At 44.1% G+C, this 16,810-nt stretch overlaps 1 protein-coding gene across 3 annotated transcripts in view; it reads right to left on the reverse strand.

Moving 5' to 3' along the window:
* Positions 1–16,810, reverse strand: part of MYO10 (myosin X) — a 221,640-nt gene that overhangs the window by 166,469 nt on the left and 38,361 nt on the right. For all 3 annotated transcript variants that reach the window (XM_081232992.1, XM_081232991.1, XM_081232993.1), the window contains one exon: positions 8,669–8,767. In XM_081232992.1, the coding sequence (XP_081089118.1) occupies positions 8,669–8,767 (99 nt within the window). The remainder of the gene's footprint in view (positions 1–8,668; positions 8,768–16,810) is intronic.

Genomic DNA, 16,810 nt, shown 5'->3' on the forward strand with positions numbered 1-16,810 from the left:
GCCTCTGTGAAAAGGTCTTCATCCAGGCATTCATCCCTGAATGAAGGTGGGGAAGGCCAGGCACATCTCTGCAGGACCCAAGTTCTCGAAAGGGAAAGACAAGCCCTCAGTCGGCTAGAGTGACCATCTCTTCCCAAGTTACAATAAGCAAGTGTCCGCACAGAGCTATGCAGATTTACAAATACGCACATGTTTTTTCCTGGAGCTTAGTGCACCAACAATCAGACATTGTTTTTTTCCTATACTCCCAGAGTGAAAATTATTTGACTTTCCATCTTTGAGCCACAAGATGCCAAACCAGATTCTTGGAAGAGATCTAGATAGTCAATCACGTGGCTTTCAGGCCTATAAACAATTTTTTTCACTCTAAACCAAGGAAGTTGGACAAACTGCAGTCTACCTGGTCTTTATAGCAAGACAAAGCCCCAGTGGTGTTCAGTCTCTATAGAGTATAGACTTCTGACTCTAAGAAACTCCACGGGCTGGTGTTTAATATCCATCTCAGAGACGGGTATTTCCAGGATGAAACAGCAAAATGTGAGAAAAGCACAGGAATTTAAGAGTTTCCCAGCTTAATAGAGCTGCATTGTTTTGATGGAAGTGAATTCCAAGAATAACAGATGGACCCATACTGAAGTTAACAGAGGAAACCGCATACATCTGATTTTAAAAAAAATTATCTGCCACTTGTCAAAAGCATGTCCCTCTTTCCTCTGGCTTTCTGGATGGTTGTGCAGCCACCTTCCTCTTGAGAAGGGCCCTTCACCCACCCACAGGGGTAGCACCATCCACCCCCATGCACACATCACAAGGTCAGCGCCAAATGCCCATCGGTGGTCAGCAGATCTAAGTCAACATTCAATTCTCCATCCTTGGACTCTTGAGCTAGGTCTACACCACTTCTTTCTTGACAGTGTCTATTCCTTAAGAAAGAATACAAACCAGAGTTTCTAACGTGCTTGTATACCTAGAAGCAGCACAATGAAAGGTATCCAAGAGGAAAGTAGTTTAACAACAAATTGCACAGGGGGTTAGTGCTTAATGCTTACAGAATTTCTGTCTGGAGTGATGAAAAAGTTTTGGAAATAGTGGTGATGGCTGCACACATTATGAATGTAATTAATGCCACTGAATTGTACACTCAAAAACATTTAAAATAGTCAATTGTATGTAATTTACATTTACCACAAATAAACACACACAAGAAAGCCCAAATTCCAGTTCAAAAAAATAAATTGTATATTTATCCATTCATTTTTCTTTCAACTCAAACTTGGACATTTGTTGAAGTCAGTCAGACAGAGAAAGACAAAAATCATGTGATATCACTTACATGTGGAAATAAAAAAATGACACAAATGAACTTATTTACAAAACAGAAATAGACTCACAGACATAGAAAACAAATTCATGGTTACCAAAGGGGAAGCGGGGGAGGAGAGGGATAAATTAGGAGCTTTGGATTAACAAGTACTGTATATAAAATAGACAACAAGGACCTGCTGTATAGCACAGGGAACTATATTCAGTATCTTGTAATAACCTATAATGGAAAAGAATCTGAAAAAGAATAGATATTTATACATATGTATAACTGAATCACTTTGCTATATACCTGAAACTAACACAACATTGTAAATTAACTATACTTCCATTCTAAAAATGGTTAAAAATTTAAAAAAATTTTTGGACCTTTGCAGGAGAGATCATAGCAAATATTTTACATACCCATCCAAAAAATTGAAAACCCCAAAAGGAATACAATGTCATAGCTGTTAACACACACACATACACACGCACAACAGAATTTAATATGGCAGTGGTACCCCAAAAGCCAGGGCTGTATACTGTTTTAGGGATATGCTTTGCCTCTCAACCAGACTGCAAAAAAACTACTTTGTTAAACTTTACTGTACGCCAAAAATTCTACCTTTAAATCAAAAACATATCGATAAGCTAAAACACACAATTAAAATAGAGGGCAATTAACATACTCTCAGGCATAACCACAGGAAACTGCCTTTTCAGCTCCCTCATCCTACAGAGATGGCGACTTCCTATGGTTCAACGGAACCCACAGGTTAATCTGGCTGGAAGCACCAACTGCAACACCAGGGATACCTGACACTTGAGAGGCTACAGGGAGCGAAAATATAATCTGTTTCTCTCCTTTTGAGGAAAAAATGGGTAAAGTTTCCCCCAAATAAGTGCATTAATATGAGACTGTTTCTCTTTACCAAAAAGGAGAAAAAAGAGATAGAATATACTTTCTGGTTTTTTGTTTGTTTTAAATTTATTTAATTAATTTATTTATTTCTGGCTGCATTGGGTCTTCGTTGCTGCGTGCGGGCTTTCTCTAGTTGCAGCGAGCGGTGGTTACTCTTCGTTGCGGTGCACAGGCTTCTCATTGCGGTGGCTTCTCTTGTTGAGGAGCACAGGCTCCAGCCATGAGGGCTTCAGCAGTTGTAGAACACGGGCTTCAGTAGTTGCAGCACGTGGGCTTCAGTAGTTGTGGCACAGGGGCCCAGTTGCTCCGCAGCATGTGGGATTTTCCCGGACCAGGGCTCGAACCCGTGTCCCCTGCATTGGCAGGCAGATTCTTAACCACTGAGCCACCAGGGAAGCCCTGCTTTTTGTTTTTTAAACAACATAAAAGCAAGGGACTTATGTGCAGGCCAGCTGACTACAAAGAATCTGTCCTGTTGTTCAAGAGTTCGGCTCTGAGAGTCACAGTATCCTAATGACACCACTTCTGCATCATTAACGTCGTCCCCCCAAACTCCTTCCCTCCATCTTTGTAAGTCTAGCTGTCTCCCTGCTGGCTTCCCCCCAACTGCCGCCACTATTCACGGGAGCTGCCCTGGGGGGCCCTACCCGACTTGGGGGGCCACGTCAACTGCTGCTCACTCACTCTGCATCCGCTCACAGAGAAGGAGCTGGCGGGGGAGACCTCTTTAGCCGGCACCTGTCTCTGCCAACAGCTGGCTTTGCCAGTGAAGCCAGGATGGCAGCTTCTGCGGCTGCTGAAAAGGGCTGGCGTTCCTGGGCTCTCGGGGGCCGGCGTGCACAGTCAGCTTCCTCTCAGATGACATTCTCAGCTCGGTTAAAAGCTCCAGGTTCCACACTTCCCTTGAGAAGTTCCTGTTCCCACCTCTGGATGAAATCACTCAGTTCTAGTTGTCTGATTCCTGACAATCAGGGGGGTTGCTGGGTAACATTCGGAGCTCTGAAATGGGAGACATTCTGGGCTGTCCCACGGTCAATTTTCCAGCACTCAGCAGGCTTGCGGGAGATTTCTCTGTGACCCAGGAGTGGAGCCGTACGGGATGTGGAGAGGTCAAAAAGCTGCCACATCCGTATGACATTCAAGGGACACAAAAAGACACCAATCAATGGGGGCAAAGTGAAGGGGTAAAAAAAGCAAAGAAAAGCAGCTGGACAGAACAGAAAGTGTATGAAAAATGACCAAAAGTGCAATGAAAAATCACTACACTAACCCATCATCAAGTTCGACAAAATTGGGCCCACAGTATTAATTCCAACAAGTCAAAGTGAAGGTCAAACCCAAAAGGTTAGAGATGGCTTTAAATGGGAGATGTGATTATAAATAATGTGGGTTATGTTTCCTGTGTGGCCTGAGGAATTCTGACTATCTTGGAGGGTGGGGATGACTTGAAAGAACCAGGCAATCTAACGGCCTTTTTGTGGATTAATAAAATGAGAAGAATAACTTTTAAAACCGAGTCTAATTATACTTGGTGCAAATAAGAGAAGGGCACGGAGGAGGGCGTTTACTTGTAGGTTGGGGTGATTAATTCTCTAACCAGTAAAATATTTCAGAAGACCCCCATAGAGAGACAATGCAAACAGAAAACTCAACAGGATGGTTGCAGAGAGAAGTGTCTTGACTAAGTTGACTGGGGTACGTTAAAAAACTACCCCTCAGGGCTTCCCTGGTGGCACAATGGTTGAGAGTCCACCTGCTGATGCAGGGGACACGGGTTCGTGACCCGGTCCAGGAGGATCCCACATGCCGCGGAGCGGCTGGGCCCGTGAGCCATGGCCGCTGAGCCTGTGCGTCCGGAGCCTGTGCTCCGCAACGGGAGAGGCCACAACAGTGAGAGGCCCGCGTACCGCAAAAAACGACAAAAAACAAAAAACCACCCCTTAAAATACAATTAGGTAAATCGATATCACTATAAGCTATTTCAGAGCGATCAAATTAGGCTCTTTTCAGGAAGGATAATAAAATAGTTGACTCTCAAAGTAAAAAATCTAATTTAAAACTCATTAGTCAATTCTGCAATGTTCCAAAAGGCCGCTTCAGTGATCACCCACGTGCCTGGCAAACGTTTTAGAAAAGACAAAAACATTCAGTGCCAACTTCCATCCTACCCTTTTCACCAAAGTCAGTCTTTTAGCCAAATATGGACCCTGCAGAGCCACAAAAGCACGGTGCTCTTCCACAACTCTGTCCAAGGCTTCACGTGCAGGAAGACAAGTCATTTCTAACTTGCAGAGCACGTGCTGACCTACCCACGTGCTTCACGCTCCAGAAGCCACAACCACGCATTTTTGCAAAGTGTGTTAGCATGTCACTCGCACTTTTCTTTTCCCATCGCCAAGTGCTTCACAGTGAGTATAACATAAGCTATGAGTCAAATGGGAATGTTTTGGTCCTCCGCACTCCTGGGACCAAACTACAGTAGTTTAAATTTGGGCGTGGGATGGAATTTTAGAGTAATATAAAACGATCTCCTGGGCGAAAAAAGAACAGCTGAGCAAATGTGCAAAACCCTCAGAGACTGAATGAAACAAGACAACGGGCCCTTTAGGGCTCTCACCAAAGAACAACACCGTGTTATCTCCTATCTACCCCCTGTCCCCCGTGACCTCGTTTTAGGGTTTTAGTTACCTGTGGCTCCGCTTGGTTTCCAACACGAAACAGGATTTTGGAAACTGCTTTTTAATCCACCTGAGCACTATTTCGCCGCAGTCAGCACAATCCCTAGCCACGCTTGAGGTGAAATGATTGCTGGAATTGGGGGTGGGGTGGGGGGAGGGATGGAACGCACACAGAGAAAGGGAAAGCTTCTCAAGGCCTAGGGAAAATTTTCCACCGCTACCTCAGGCTCTTTTCCTTACCTTTGCTTCGTCCGACACAGTAGCACGGGTGGTACACGGATGGACACGGATGGTACACGGATGGTACACGGAGGGGATTGAGAGTACTTCCTCCTCTTCACTGTAGTAACTACGACCCTAAGCCAGTTCTCCGACTCAAACATGGACCAGCAGCATCCATACCACCAGGTAGCTGGTGAGAAATGCAGACTCTCAGCCCCCAGCCCAGACCTGCCGATCAGAATCTGCATCCAAAACAAGACCCCCAGGTGATTCCTGTATAGTAGACCAAAGGGAAATTGAACTAATAGTTTGGAAGCTCTTCACAGATTCTGAGAGGTCCTATTTTGGTAACATAAAAATTTTACTAGAGGGCTTCCCTGGTGGCGCAGTGGTTGAGAGTCCGCCTGCCGATGCAGGGGACACAGGTTCGTGCCCCGGCCGGGAGGATCCCATGTGCTGCGGAGTGGCTGGGCCCGTGAGCCATGGCCGCTGAGCCTGCGCTCCGCAACAGGAGAGGCCACAACAGTGAGAAGCCCGCGTAAAAAAAAAAAAAAAAAAAAATTTTACTAGAACTGTTTATAAAGATACAGAAAAATTCCCACTTGACAGCTTTTACCCGTTACCATTTGACCTCAAACACCAATATCTTTTTTTTTTCTACTGTGGTAAGATGTACACACTGACATAAAAAGGATGACAATGGCAAATTTTAAGTGTACAGTTCAGTGGCATCAAGCACATTCACATTGTTGGGTAACCGTCACCATGATGCATCTTCAGAACTTTTTCATCTTCCAAAACAAAAACTCTGGACCCATTAAATAACTCCCCATTCTTCCTTTCTGTAGAAACACCAATATCCTAACACCCTTTAATAACATACCAAATTGGGCTGAAATTAGCCCATACTTTGAAAAGTTACCACGGGTTTGACCAGGACAAGGTCATGCTCTACATCTCTGACCCTGATTCCTTCAGGAATCTACATCTGATAAACAGCAGGTGTGCCTGTCCTGGGGACCAGAACCAGGTAATGAACTTTTAACCCTTGGTGGCTACGCCTGTATGTTCCACAGGGAATCTGTAATGTCAAGAGAGGAAGAAGTAGGTCACAAAAGACAGAAACAAAAGTCCTCTGGCCACTGCCAAGCTCTTGATCCACGTGTGATCCACGTCTTTCCAACCTGCCTCACTTTTGTCACATTTTAAACCCTGTATTTCCTACATGGGTCGCCAAGCTAATTACAGTTGTCATACTTGGGAATGACAGAGCGGACAGTGTAAGACCAAGGCTTTGATGACCGAGTGAAGACTCGAAGTCAAATTGGGGAGTTGTTTCCACGTTTAAGTATATACTTTTCTGGTTTAGTTCTTTCTAAAGCCACAATCCATAAGTACCATCAAGAGGGAACAGAACTGCTGGCCTGACCAACCCTTTCCATGCCTCACGGAGGGCTGCCCGTTGACCAGCTGGCAATGGTGTCACAGGACACAGACTGCTGACCACGCGACACAGACAGTAAGTAGCATTAACAGGCTGCTAGAATCGCTGTGACGCCTCTGTGGAGCAAAGCGGAGTTGGATAGGAACAGAAAGCATCTTCAGAATCTCCAAGACACTCCGTTAAGCAAAATAAGCCAGTAACAGAAAAGGACAAATACTGTTATGATCCCACTCATTTAAGTGTCTAAAGGAGTCAAAATCATAGAGACAGAAAGGAGAAAGGTGGTTACCAAGTGCTGGGGAGGTGAGATGGGGCATTAAGCGTTTGCTAGGTACAGAGTCTCAGTATTACAAGATAAAAAAGTTTTGGAGATCTACTGCCCGACAATGGGAACAGACTTAACACTACTGAACTATACACTTCAACGTGGTTAAGATGGGAATTTTAACGTTATGTGGTTTTTATCACAATTTTTCTTAAGAGGAAAAAAGGGAAAAAAAGTAAAGTATCTTTGGGATTAAAACATAAGTCGACAAAAAAAGAAAAGAATTCCCCATTAAGTTCTGTCAAGTCAGGTACACAGTTTAAATATTGTTTTCCCTTTTTTATTATCATCTTGAGAAGTATGTACAAGGCCTGAGAGAAACTGAATTCTCATCTGGGGAAAGTGAGATGACAAGAGGGGAGGAGTAAAGCAAGACAGAAAAATGCTGGCCGGGTCACTTGGTCCTTAGTTTACAGGTCACATCACGCTACCCGAGAACCTGAAGGGAAAGAGACCAGACTGGGCATCAGTGACTGGGAGACACTGCATTCCCAGTGGTCTCTTTGCTCCCCTCTCCCTGCACCCACCCCCACCTCTCTCCATTGCACATCACAGCTATATCTTCACCACCAGACAAATACTGAAGCACCAGTCAAGACTCTTGGATGAAAAAGTAACTGAGGAATTGCAAAAGAGCCCAGAAACATCACTGCTTATTAAGCCAAGAAATGAGGAATGTACCACCAAGAGGATCATCTCTGCTCAAGGTTTTGATAAACAAGTAGCCCAACAGCCGCAAACTATACACCACTGACCTTGAAGATTCTGTTCTCAACACAACTTGCAAACAAAATTCAGCAACTGAGAGTTTTAAATACTGGCATATGATGTCCTTTTAGTCCTTTATGTCTTACATTTTAATATGTGTCTCTGTGGGAGGTACCCATTTCTAAAATTAAAATTCCTTGGGATTAAAGACACACACGACTATATATAAGATAGGTAACCAACAAGGACCTACTGTGTAGCACAGGGAACTCTACTCAATATCTTGTAATAACCTATAATGGAAAAGAATCTGAAAAAAGGAATTTATATATAACTGAATCACTGTGCTATACACCTGAAACTAACACAACATTTTAAATTAACTATACTTCAATTTAAAATTTTTTTAATTGGTTTCCTTATAAAATGGAGAAACTGGGCTCCTTTCACCATTGTCCAAATATAAGCAGTGGGTCAGTTTCTGGATTCAGGTATTTGTTTTCAGTGATATGGCTTTTCACTTGTTTTGCACTAAAGAATAAGGACCCTGGAGCAGTGGTTCCCACAAACAGAAGGAGCATCTTCAGTTGCTTCACGAGGTGGATGAAGAGGCTCAGGTCAGGTCCCTGTCCGTACAGGGACCAGGACACTGATACAGTCTCACTGGCAGGCCAGTAGTTCCAACACTAGGAAAGTTGATGAATTTTAAGGGAAAGTGGTCATGAAACCAATCGGGAAATACTGATATATTTGAACTTTTTCTCAAATTGCTTGCACCCTATACTTCTGATTCTTCCTGATCCCCAGGAAGGAAACCAGCCAAGTGTAGGGCTCTTCTGTCCAGTACTAGTTAGAATACTTTGGTTTCGATTTGGGAGAATTTTTTATTGTGTCTCTCCCACACTCGAGGTGTGCATTACACATTCCTTTTGGGATTCTGTTGTATCACTTAGAAAAGATGTTTAAGGTATGAAGGGCGAGAAGAATGAGCACACGTGCCCCTACGCAGGGCCACCCAAGGAAGCAGCACACGGATGTCACGAAGCTGCAGGGACTCTGCTCACCTGACCATAGTCCGTCCGGAAGACAATGACGCCCTCTGCACAGGAATTTACGGTACTTGGAAAATGCTGGCCATTTTCTCTCAGCCAGACCCGTGTTCCCTGTAAACAAAACAAGCAGGATTTAACTATGAGTTTGGATTGCATTTTGTGGCAAAACACCACTCTTAAAATTACTATGACTACTACACTCCTTAAAAATCACCTTTTGAAAAGCAAACATCTTTCTCAAATAAGCAAGGAATGAATCTTCAAAGAAAGCATCACCCACAGCCTTACCCATGTACAAGTGTGACTGAGACAGAGGCCCACCAGACAGAGAAAATAGTACTAAAATGCAACTGAGGGACTTCCCTGGTGGCGCAGTAGTTAAGAATCCACCTGCCAATGCAGGGGACACGGGTTCAAGCTCTGGTCCGGGAAGATCCCACATGCCACGGAGCAACTAAGCCCCATGCGCCACAACTACTGAGCCTGCGTGCCTACAGCCTGTGCTTCGCAACAAGAGAAGCCACCGCAATGAGAAGCCCGTGCACTGCAACGAAAAGGAGCCCCCGCTCACCGCAAACAGAGGAAGCCCGCGCGCAGCAATGAAGACCCAATGCAGCCAAAAACAAAAAATTGATGAATTAATTAAAATGCAATTGATTTATGTGGATTATCTCTTCACATACATGCTTTAAGGCAAGCACCATTATCATCCCATTTTACAGATGGAGACGTGGAGGCCTAGAGGTAAAGAAACTTGCCCAGCATCACACATCCAGAAACCACAAGTCTAACCAGGTCACCACACTGCTTCACCCCAAGTCAAGAACTCTTTGGGACCTTCAGGCTCCATCTTCCCGGGTCCAAGCCCCATGCACTTGCCCACTTGGAGGGCATCAGGACACTCCACTGACTTCCTACTTGGACCAAATCCACATGTCAACTAGACTCTCCAAGAGACGGATGAAGTTTTAGTAAATATCACAACCCAATCCACTGGTGTGAATTTTGGTAGGATTCCACCAGACACCAAATGCACCGCAAAGTTTGCAATGATATCCCAACAGATGACAACTTCCAGAGCCTACTGTTTTAACCTGGGGCACAATTTTTTGGCATTCATTTCATTTCCCTTTTTTATTTCTCCACTGGGCAAATAAAATGACAACCATAATACTTAGCCTTTCAATGCTGAATTTCCTCTTTCTTTGATTTCACAACATGAAAACCGTTTGTTTTCAAGGACAAGTGATAAAAAAAAGTTTGAGGAAATTATTGGGTGTTCGCTGGTCAAATTATGAAGAGTTTTCTTTATGGGAATTCTTGTACATGGTGATGGGAATGTAAATTGGTGCAGCCACTATGCAAACAGTAAGGAGGTTCCTTAAAAAACTAAAAGTTGAACTACCACATGATCCAGCAATTCCACTCCTGAGTACATATCCAGGAAAAACAAAAACATTAGTTCCAAAAGAAACACTCACCCCAGTGTTCACAGCAGCACTATTTACAACAGCCAGACAGGGAAGCAACCCAAGTGCCCATCAACAGACAACTGGATAAAGAAGATGTGTGTGTGTGTGTGTGTGTGTGTGTATGTGAAAATTACTCAGCCATAAACAAGAATGAAGTACTGCTATGTGCAGCAACATGGATGGAAATAGATAAATTATGCTTAGTGAAATAAGACAGAGAAAGACCTCCACATGGGTATCCCCTTTCTCTTTATTGTGGGAATTTTAAGTTGTTAACTCCAAACTTCTTCAACCCTCCCTCCGTAGAGGTGTTGAAACCCTCCATGATAAAGATGGAGAACAGCATCAAAAATGAGTATGAAGTGTTTCTCTATAAACCCTGAACTGTCTTATTTAAAGAACACATGTAACACCAACACGGCCGAGTTGCCATGCCTGCACAGGTCAGTCACAGACCTCCAATTCCCACTTTGGGCTGAGACACAGGTAACATCCAGAAAGAAGGACACAACTGTTGGCCAGTCCCGATTTCTTTATTAGCAAACAGCTCCTTTCCAAAAAGGGCGTTTACTACAGGCATCTCTAAGCCTGCTCTTTCAAATATCATTCCACGCCAAAACTGCAGCATTTGTAATGTTCTAGAAAGAGACTTCCAAGTGCCTGAACTACTTTTTCATCCTTTTTAAAATTCACGTGTCAGGGCTTCCCTGGTGGCGCAGTGGATGAGAGTCTGCCTGCCGATGCAGGGGACACGGGTTCGTGCCCTGGTCCGGGAAGATCCCACATGCCACGGAGCGGCTGGGCCTGTGAGCCATGGCCGCCGAGCCTGCGCGTCCGGAGCCTGTGCTCCGCAACGGGAGAGGCTACAACAGCGAGAGAGGCCCGTGTACTCCCCCCCCAAAAAAAAATTCACGTCAGAGACTGCAACATTGAAAGCTTTCAAATACCTCCATGTACACACACACACACACACACACACACACACACACGCTCACTCAAATGGAAATTTTCAAACTCATAAGGTAAAAACTTTTACTCATTAGGTAAAATCATAAAATAATTCACAGCGGACCTCCATCCCAGAATCCTGAGTCCAAAGCTTTGTTTGCTATGACCATCACCTGCTTTGCTTTGATCAAAAAGGATTTCATGTCCCTGTTTACCAAGTATCAAAACTGTCTATTTAGTATGAATAGATATTATGTTATGAAACATTACTGAATTAATATAAATTGTCACCAGAAATAATATAAACCTCCCAACTCCCAGGGGGTACACTGCATGCAGTTTCTTTACTTGAGTTTTCTTGTGGTTCCTTTCACCTTCTCATTTGAAAAAGTATGACCAAGCCCTTGTTGACACAGTCCTTCCTACATGATCAAACACACAGCTCAACCTCCTCAGTCCAAAGGTCTTTCTCAACAGGTGTGAAGAGCTGCTAATAAACAAGTTTTACAAAATCCGGCTCAGATTTCAAATCTAGAGCCCCACTGGCCAGTTCTCCTAAAACCTACAGCGGTATCTTCCCCAGATAGGAAGGGAAATGCATTCAAAACACTCCCTTTGTTCTTTGAAAAAGTTTAAACAGGCAATTTTCATAGAATCAGAATTGCAAAGTAAAACTGGTGAAATGGATATTTTTACATAGATTGTTCTGGGTGGTTTCTCTCAGCCCCCAAACTTTCTGCTTCCATTCTATTCGAATAGAACACATATGCCCAGGTCCAGGAAAGAGGCCACCCACAAGCATTTGAAAATGAAATCACAGAAAGACATTTACCAGACCATCCAAATTTGAGTGGGGAAGAAAACTGTGCCCACCATATGCAAACCATTATATTCTGTCACTGTTAAATAAGACTGATAATTTAATGTACAATGCAGGCATATGGAGAAAGCTCCTAGCTGATGGAGAAAACTCACAACTGGAGCAAAGATATGCCTTTAAAAGTAGGTGGAACAAGTTTGATGATAAAATAGATGTTTTATTAAAACTTGGGACGTTTTCATCTTAATCTGAGACAGATATGTGTTAAATTCAACTTCTAAAAACTTTTTCTGCACATAATCAGCAGTAATAGTTTTACAAGACAAAGCACTTGCACAGAAAATTCCCAGCTCTTTGATCTTCACAGCAATCCTATAAGGAGGCGAGTAATACCATCCCTTCAGAAATGAGGTCCGTAGGGATTCCATTTTTCCATTGCCAACAAATGATTTCCTGGCTCTAATGAAAAAAAGACTGACCTCGGGCTTCCCTGGTGGCGCAGTGGTTGAGAGTCTGCCTGCCGATGCAGGGGACACAGGTTCGTGCCCCGGTCCGGGAAGATCCCACATGCCGCAGAGCGGCTGGGCCCGTGAGCCATGGCCGCTGAGCCTGCGCATCCGGAGCCTGTGCTCCGCGACAGGAGAGGCCACAACAGTGAGAGGCCCGCGTACCGCAAAAAAAAAAAAAAAAAAAAAAAAAAGACTGACCATACCAAGTGCTGGTGACAATGTGGAGAAACTGGCAGTGATATAAAATGTTATATCCACCTTGGAAAACAGTTTGGCGGTTTCTTAAAAATCAAAACATAAGCTCACCATATGTCCCAATAATTCAACTTCCAGATATCTACCTACTCAAAAAAAAAAAAAGTTTTTAAAAAGCCTTGTAAGCAAACATTCATAATAGCCATATACTAGAAATGACTTGTCAACAGAAGAAAAATGCACAACCTAAAAGTTGCGAGTTACGTTTTATTCGGGGATCTTATGGAGGACTACAGCCTGGGAGCCAGCCTCTTGGATAGTTCCGAGTTAACGGTTGCAAACAGGTAAGGGAGGAGCCAGGATATATAGGAGTTTGTGCTGGGAAAAAAAAAAAAAAAGTGGTCAAACATCAAAAGATTACTGCTAAGCACAAAACGCAACATCTCAAGTTAATGATTTTAGTGTTTTTCTATGTGTGGGAAGATGCAAGGGTCTGGGCTCGTTGAAATTATTCCTTAGATATGCATCTTAACTATCTAGTGTCACGATCCTATTTTTCTCCATCCTGAATTCCCCTCAGGGGGCACCGTTGCGGGCAGTGGCTGATGGTGGGGACATTCACTTTTTTACGGGAATGGCAGGCAACATTTTTTTGTCCACACACTCAGATGTCCATCAACTGGTTCAGAAACAAAATGCAATAAATCTACACAAGTCTTAGTAATAAGAAACAAATCACAGAATCACCAACAAGCATGAATCTCAAAAACATTATGCTAAGTGAAAGAAGCTACACACAAAAAAGTAGAGAAGAGGCAAATCCATCGATGCAGAAACTAGATGAAAAGATGCCCAGAGCTAGGTGTCGGGGTGGGCACGCTGCCTGAATGTGGAAAAAGGAACTCTGGGGGGGTCAATGGAACTACTCTAAAACTGGATTGTGCTGATGGCTGCACAACTGTATAAATGGACTAAAATCCACTCAACCGTGAATCTACCATGGGTGAATTTTATTGTATGTAATTATACCTTGGTCATTGCAAATCATTAAAAAAAATTGTCTCCCAGCCTATGTACTTCTCAATGGTACATGAACATGCTTAACCGCTCCATAATGGGAAAAACCCAATCATGTCTCTATAATTGAGCAACTGCAGTATCAAGAAACACACACACACAGCCATAATGACTGCATGGAAGAGCTGTGTTAAAACCCTGAAGATTGGTGTTGGGTTCATTAACGTCTCCGCTCTTCATTAGGTAGACAACTCGGAGATTACAAGGCTACAAGGAGACGTGTCCGAGCTCATCTCCAGGTGAGGCTGTGGTAGAGGGCATCCCTGTCTCAATGACTGGCCCCCCACCCTGGAAGATTATCATAAATCCTCGGCCAACTGTGTGTGACTGCAGTACCTCCTAGGGCAAGAAGTTGCACCTATCTCCTCCCTGCTACCATGGAAACACGACGTAGCTCTGCAAAGCCTAAAATATTTACCTTCTGACCCTTTACACAGAAAGTGTACTGATCCTCATTTAAGAAGATAAAACCTCTACCATAGATGTCAACTTACTGTTGCCCCATTTTTAAAAAATAGATTTTTCCTTTTAAACTGTTACATTTCTCTTCTGATTTGAAGAATGATTCTCCTCCCTGAACTTTGAAAAAAAATGAGTTTAAAAATAAGGTAGGAAAACAACCCTAAAAAGAGATAATGATGATGGACTTTAAATACCATGCTGTGTGGCATGTTCTAATTACAGATTCACAGAAAAGAGAACATTCTTTAGCCAAACACACAGCTCAGTCTTAGACCCAGAACAGGGCGCCACACTTATTTTTCTCCCGTAACTGCTTACTTGGCCCACATTGAGCACCGTGGTTCAGGAGTCTAACAAGCTACACGATAAAGTCACAATCTGTTCCTCAAATGTGATCTGCTCTTTTTTTTTTTTTTAAAGACAAAGAGGTCAAATAGATTTGTAATGGAAAGATTAATATGGTTATTTAAATCTGCAGTAAGTTAATCAGCCAACAGAAAGTTCTCCTCTTTTGCCGGCAATGACTTAGTAAAGAAGTAACCTGGCTTAGAAGATGTCTAATGTAACAGGCTGGGACATGGGGGTCGCTGCTCTTGAAGATACTGAATTCCAGAAACGAGATGTGGGTAAAATGTGTTAGTACAAGGATTTAAACAGTATTTTAAAAACTGAGGTATAACTGACATGTAACATATTAGTTCCAGGTGTACAACATAACGATTTGATATCTGTATATACTGAGAAGTGATCAACACAGTAAATCTAGTCAACATTCATCACCGCACATAGTTAATTCTTTTTTTCTTATGAGAACTTTTTTCTTTTTGGCGGTACTTGGGCCTCTCACTGTTGCGGCCTCTCCTGTCGCGGAGCACAGGCTCCGGACGCGCAGGCTCAGCGGCCATGGCTCACGGGCCCAGCCGCTCTGCGGCATGTGGGATCTTCCCGGACCGGGGCACGAACCCGCGTCCCCTGCATAGGCAGGCGGACTCTCAACCACCGCGCCACCAGGGAAGCCCCCTTATGAGAACTTTTAAGACCTACTCTCTTTGCTAACAGAGTAGCAAATATACCATACGGTATTATTAACCCCAGTCACCATGCTGTCCATTAGGTGCCCAGGATTTATTTTATATCTGTAAGTTTGTACCATTTGACCCCCTTCACCCAATTCCCCCAACCCCTACGTCTGGCAACCACTAATCTGTTCTATCTATGAGTTCGGGGGCGGGGGTTGGTGGGGGCGGATGTCCCCATGTAAGTGAGATCTCTCCTCTTTTATAGTCATTTTTGTTGTCGGTGGAAGTAGGAACACCTTTTCATCAACTGAACAGATGCTAGTTTTTTCCAAGCCTTATCACTCAAATCCACCTCAAAGGACACAGGGCGTTTATAACATACAAAGTTCTAACACAGCTTCCCCCACCACATCACTACTGACATTTTGAGTGAGGTAGTTTTTTGCTGAGGGGAGATGACTGTCCTAGTTGGGAACCACTGGTCTAGAGTAACAGAAAGTTCTAGAGCCAAAGCCAAATTAAAGGAGTTTTCAAACCCTTTAACTGAAAGCAGACTCCACTGTCGCAATTCTAGGAATTTCCACAACCTCCCAAAGTAGGGTCAGCCCAGACACGGTCTACCTGGGGCAGATCTAATTTCCGGTGACCTTGGCTGGGTGGTTACACAGGGAAGGGAGGGGCCTGTACAATGTGATTCAAAACATCTGACGAGCAGAAGGAAGGAGGTCTCCGAGGCAGACGGCTGGACGGCAGTACCAGGGGGACTCCCTCCTTTTTCTCCTCTCTTTCCACTGTGCTATTTTGGGTTTTTTTTAATGTACTTTTCATGTTTAGAACTAACAATGTTTTTATGCGGACAACTGGAACTGCAAAGACGAAGCCTCTCCAAACCCTGTGCTCTTTCACCTCAGGGGAGATTTCAACCCCAAGTCCTTGCAAAACCTCAATGCACAACTTGTCAGAATGTTTGGAAACGGTGCAGGTGAGAACGAAGTGAAGCATCATCACGCGTACAAAGTGGGTATGAAAAATACAGGGTGAACACGAGCAGTGGGGACAAAGGAGCATTGCTGGCTGGGGACAAACTTAGAAATGAAAGGAAAAGGTGGAAGCCAAGGCATCTCCCCTGCAGAGACAGCCACCCCTCGAGAGGGGACCTGGAAAAAGTGAAACAGCTGGGCAGCCACCGTCCCCAGCCTCCCTACTGCAGCGGGTGGTCCATGAATTCCTCGCCACGCAGCAGGCAGAGCATGGGGCCACCGAGGCTGAGTGATCCCCTGACTCACTTCCTCCTTGTGACTGTGAGGCTTCAGACCTGAAGCTGGCACTCCTTTCTGCACAACCGTCTCAGATGCCAAAGAGCCCAGGACTGACTGCTTGGCGCCCAGTGGAACCTGGGCAGTTTCAGGCTCAGTGCTCAAAGGATGCAGAACTCAGGTACTGCGGGCCCAGCACCAACTGCTGAGGAGGGAAAAGTAATGACAGGAGGCTGTGAGCACACAGCCCGGAATGTCAGAAACATGCGGCGTAAGGAACCCAAGTTTGTACCATTTCCCTGTGGTTACGGAACAGCGATGGTGTTTGTTTTCTATAATAGGCAACGCCAAGAACAACTGTTCTACACGCATCAGAGCTGATGCCACCATGAAATT

This window comes from Mesoplodon bidens, assembly GCF_964165515.1.
Source record: "Mesoplodon bidens genome assembly, chromosome: 4".
NCBI classification, from domain to species: Eukaryota; Metazoa; Chordata; class Mammalia; order Artiodactyla; family Ziphiidae; genus Mesoplodon; species Mesoplodon bidens.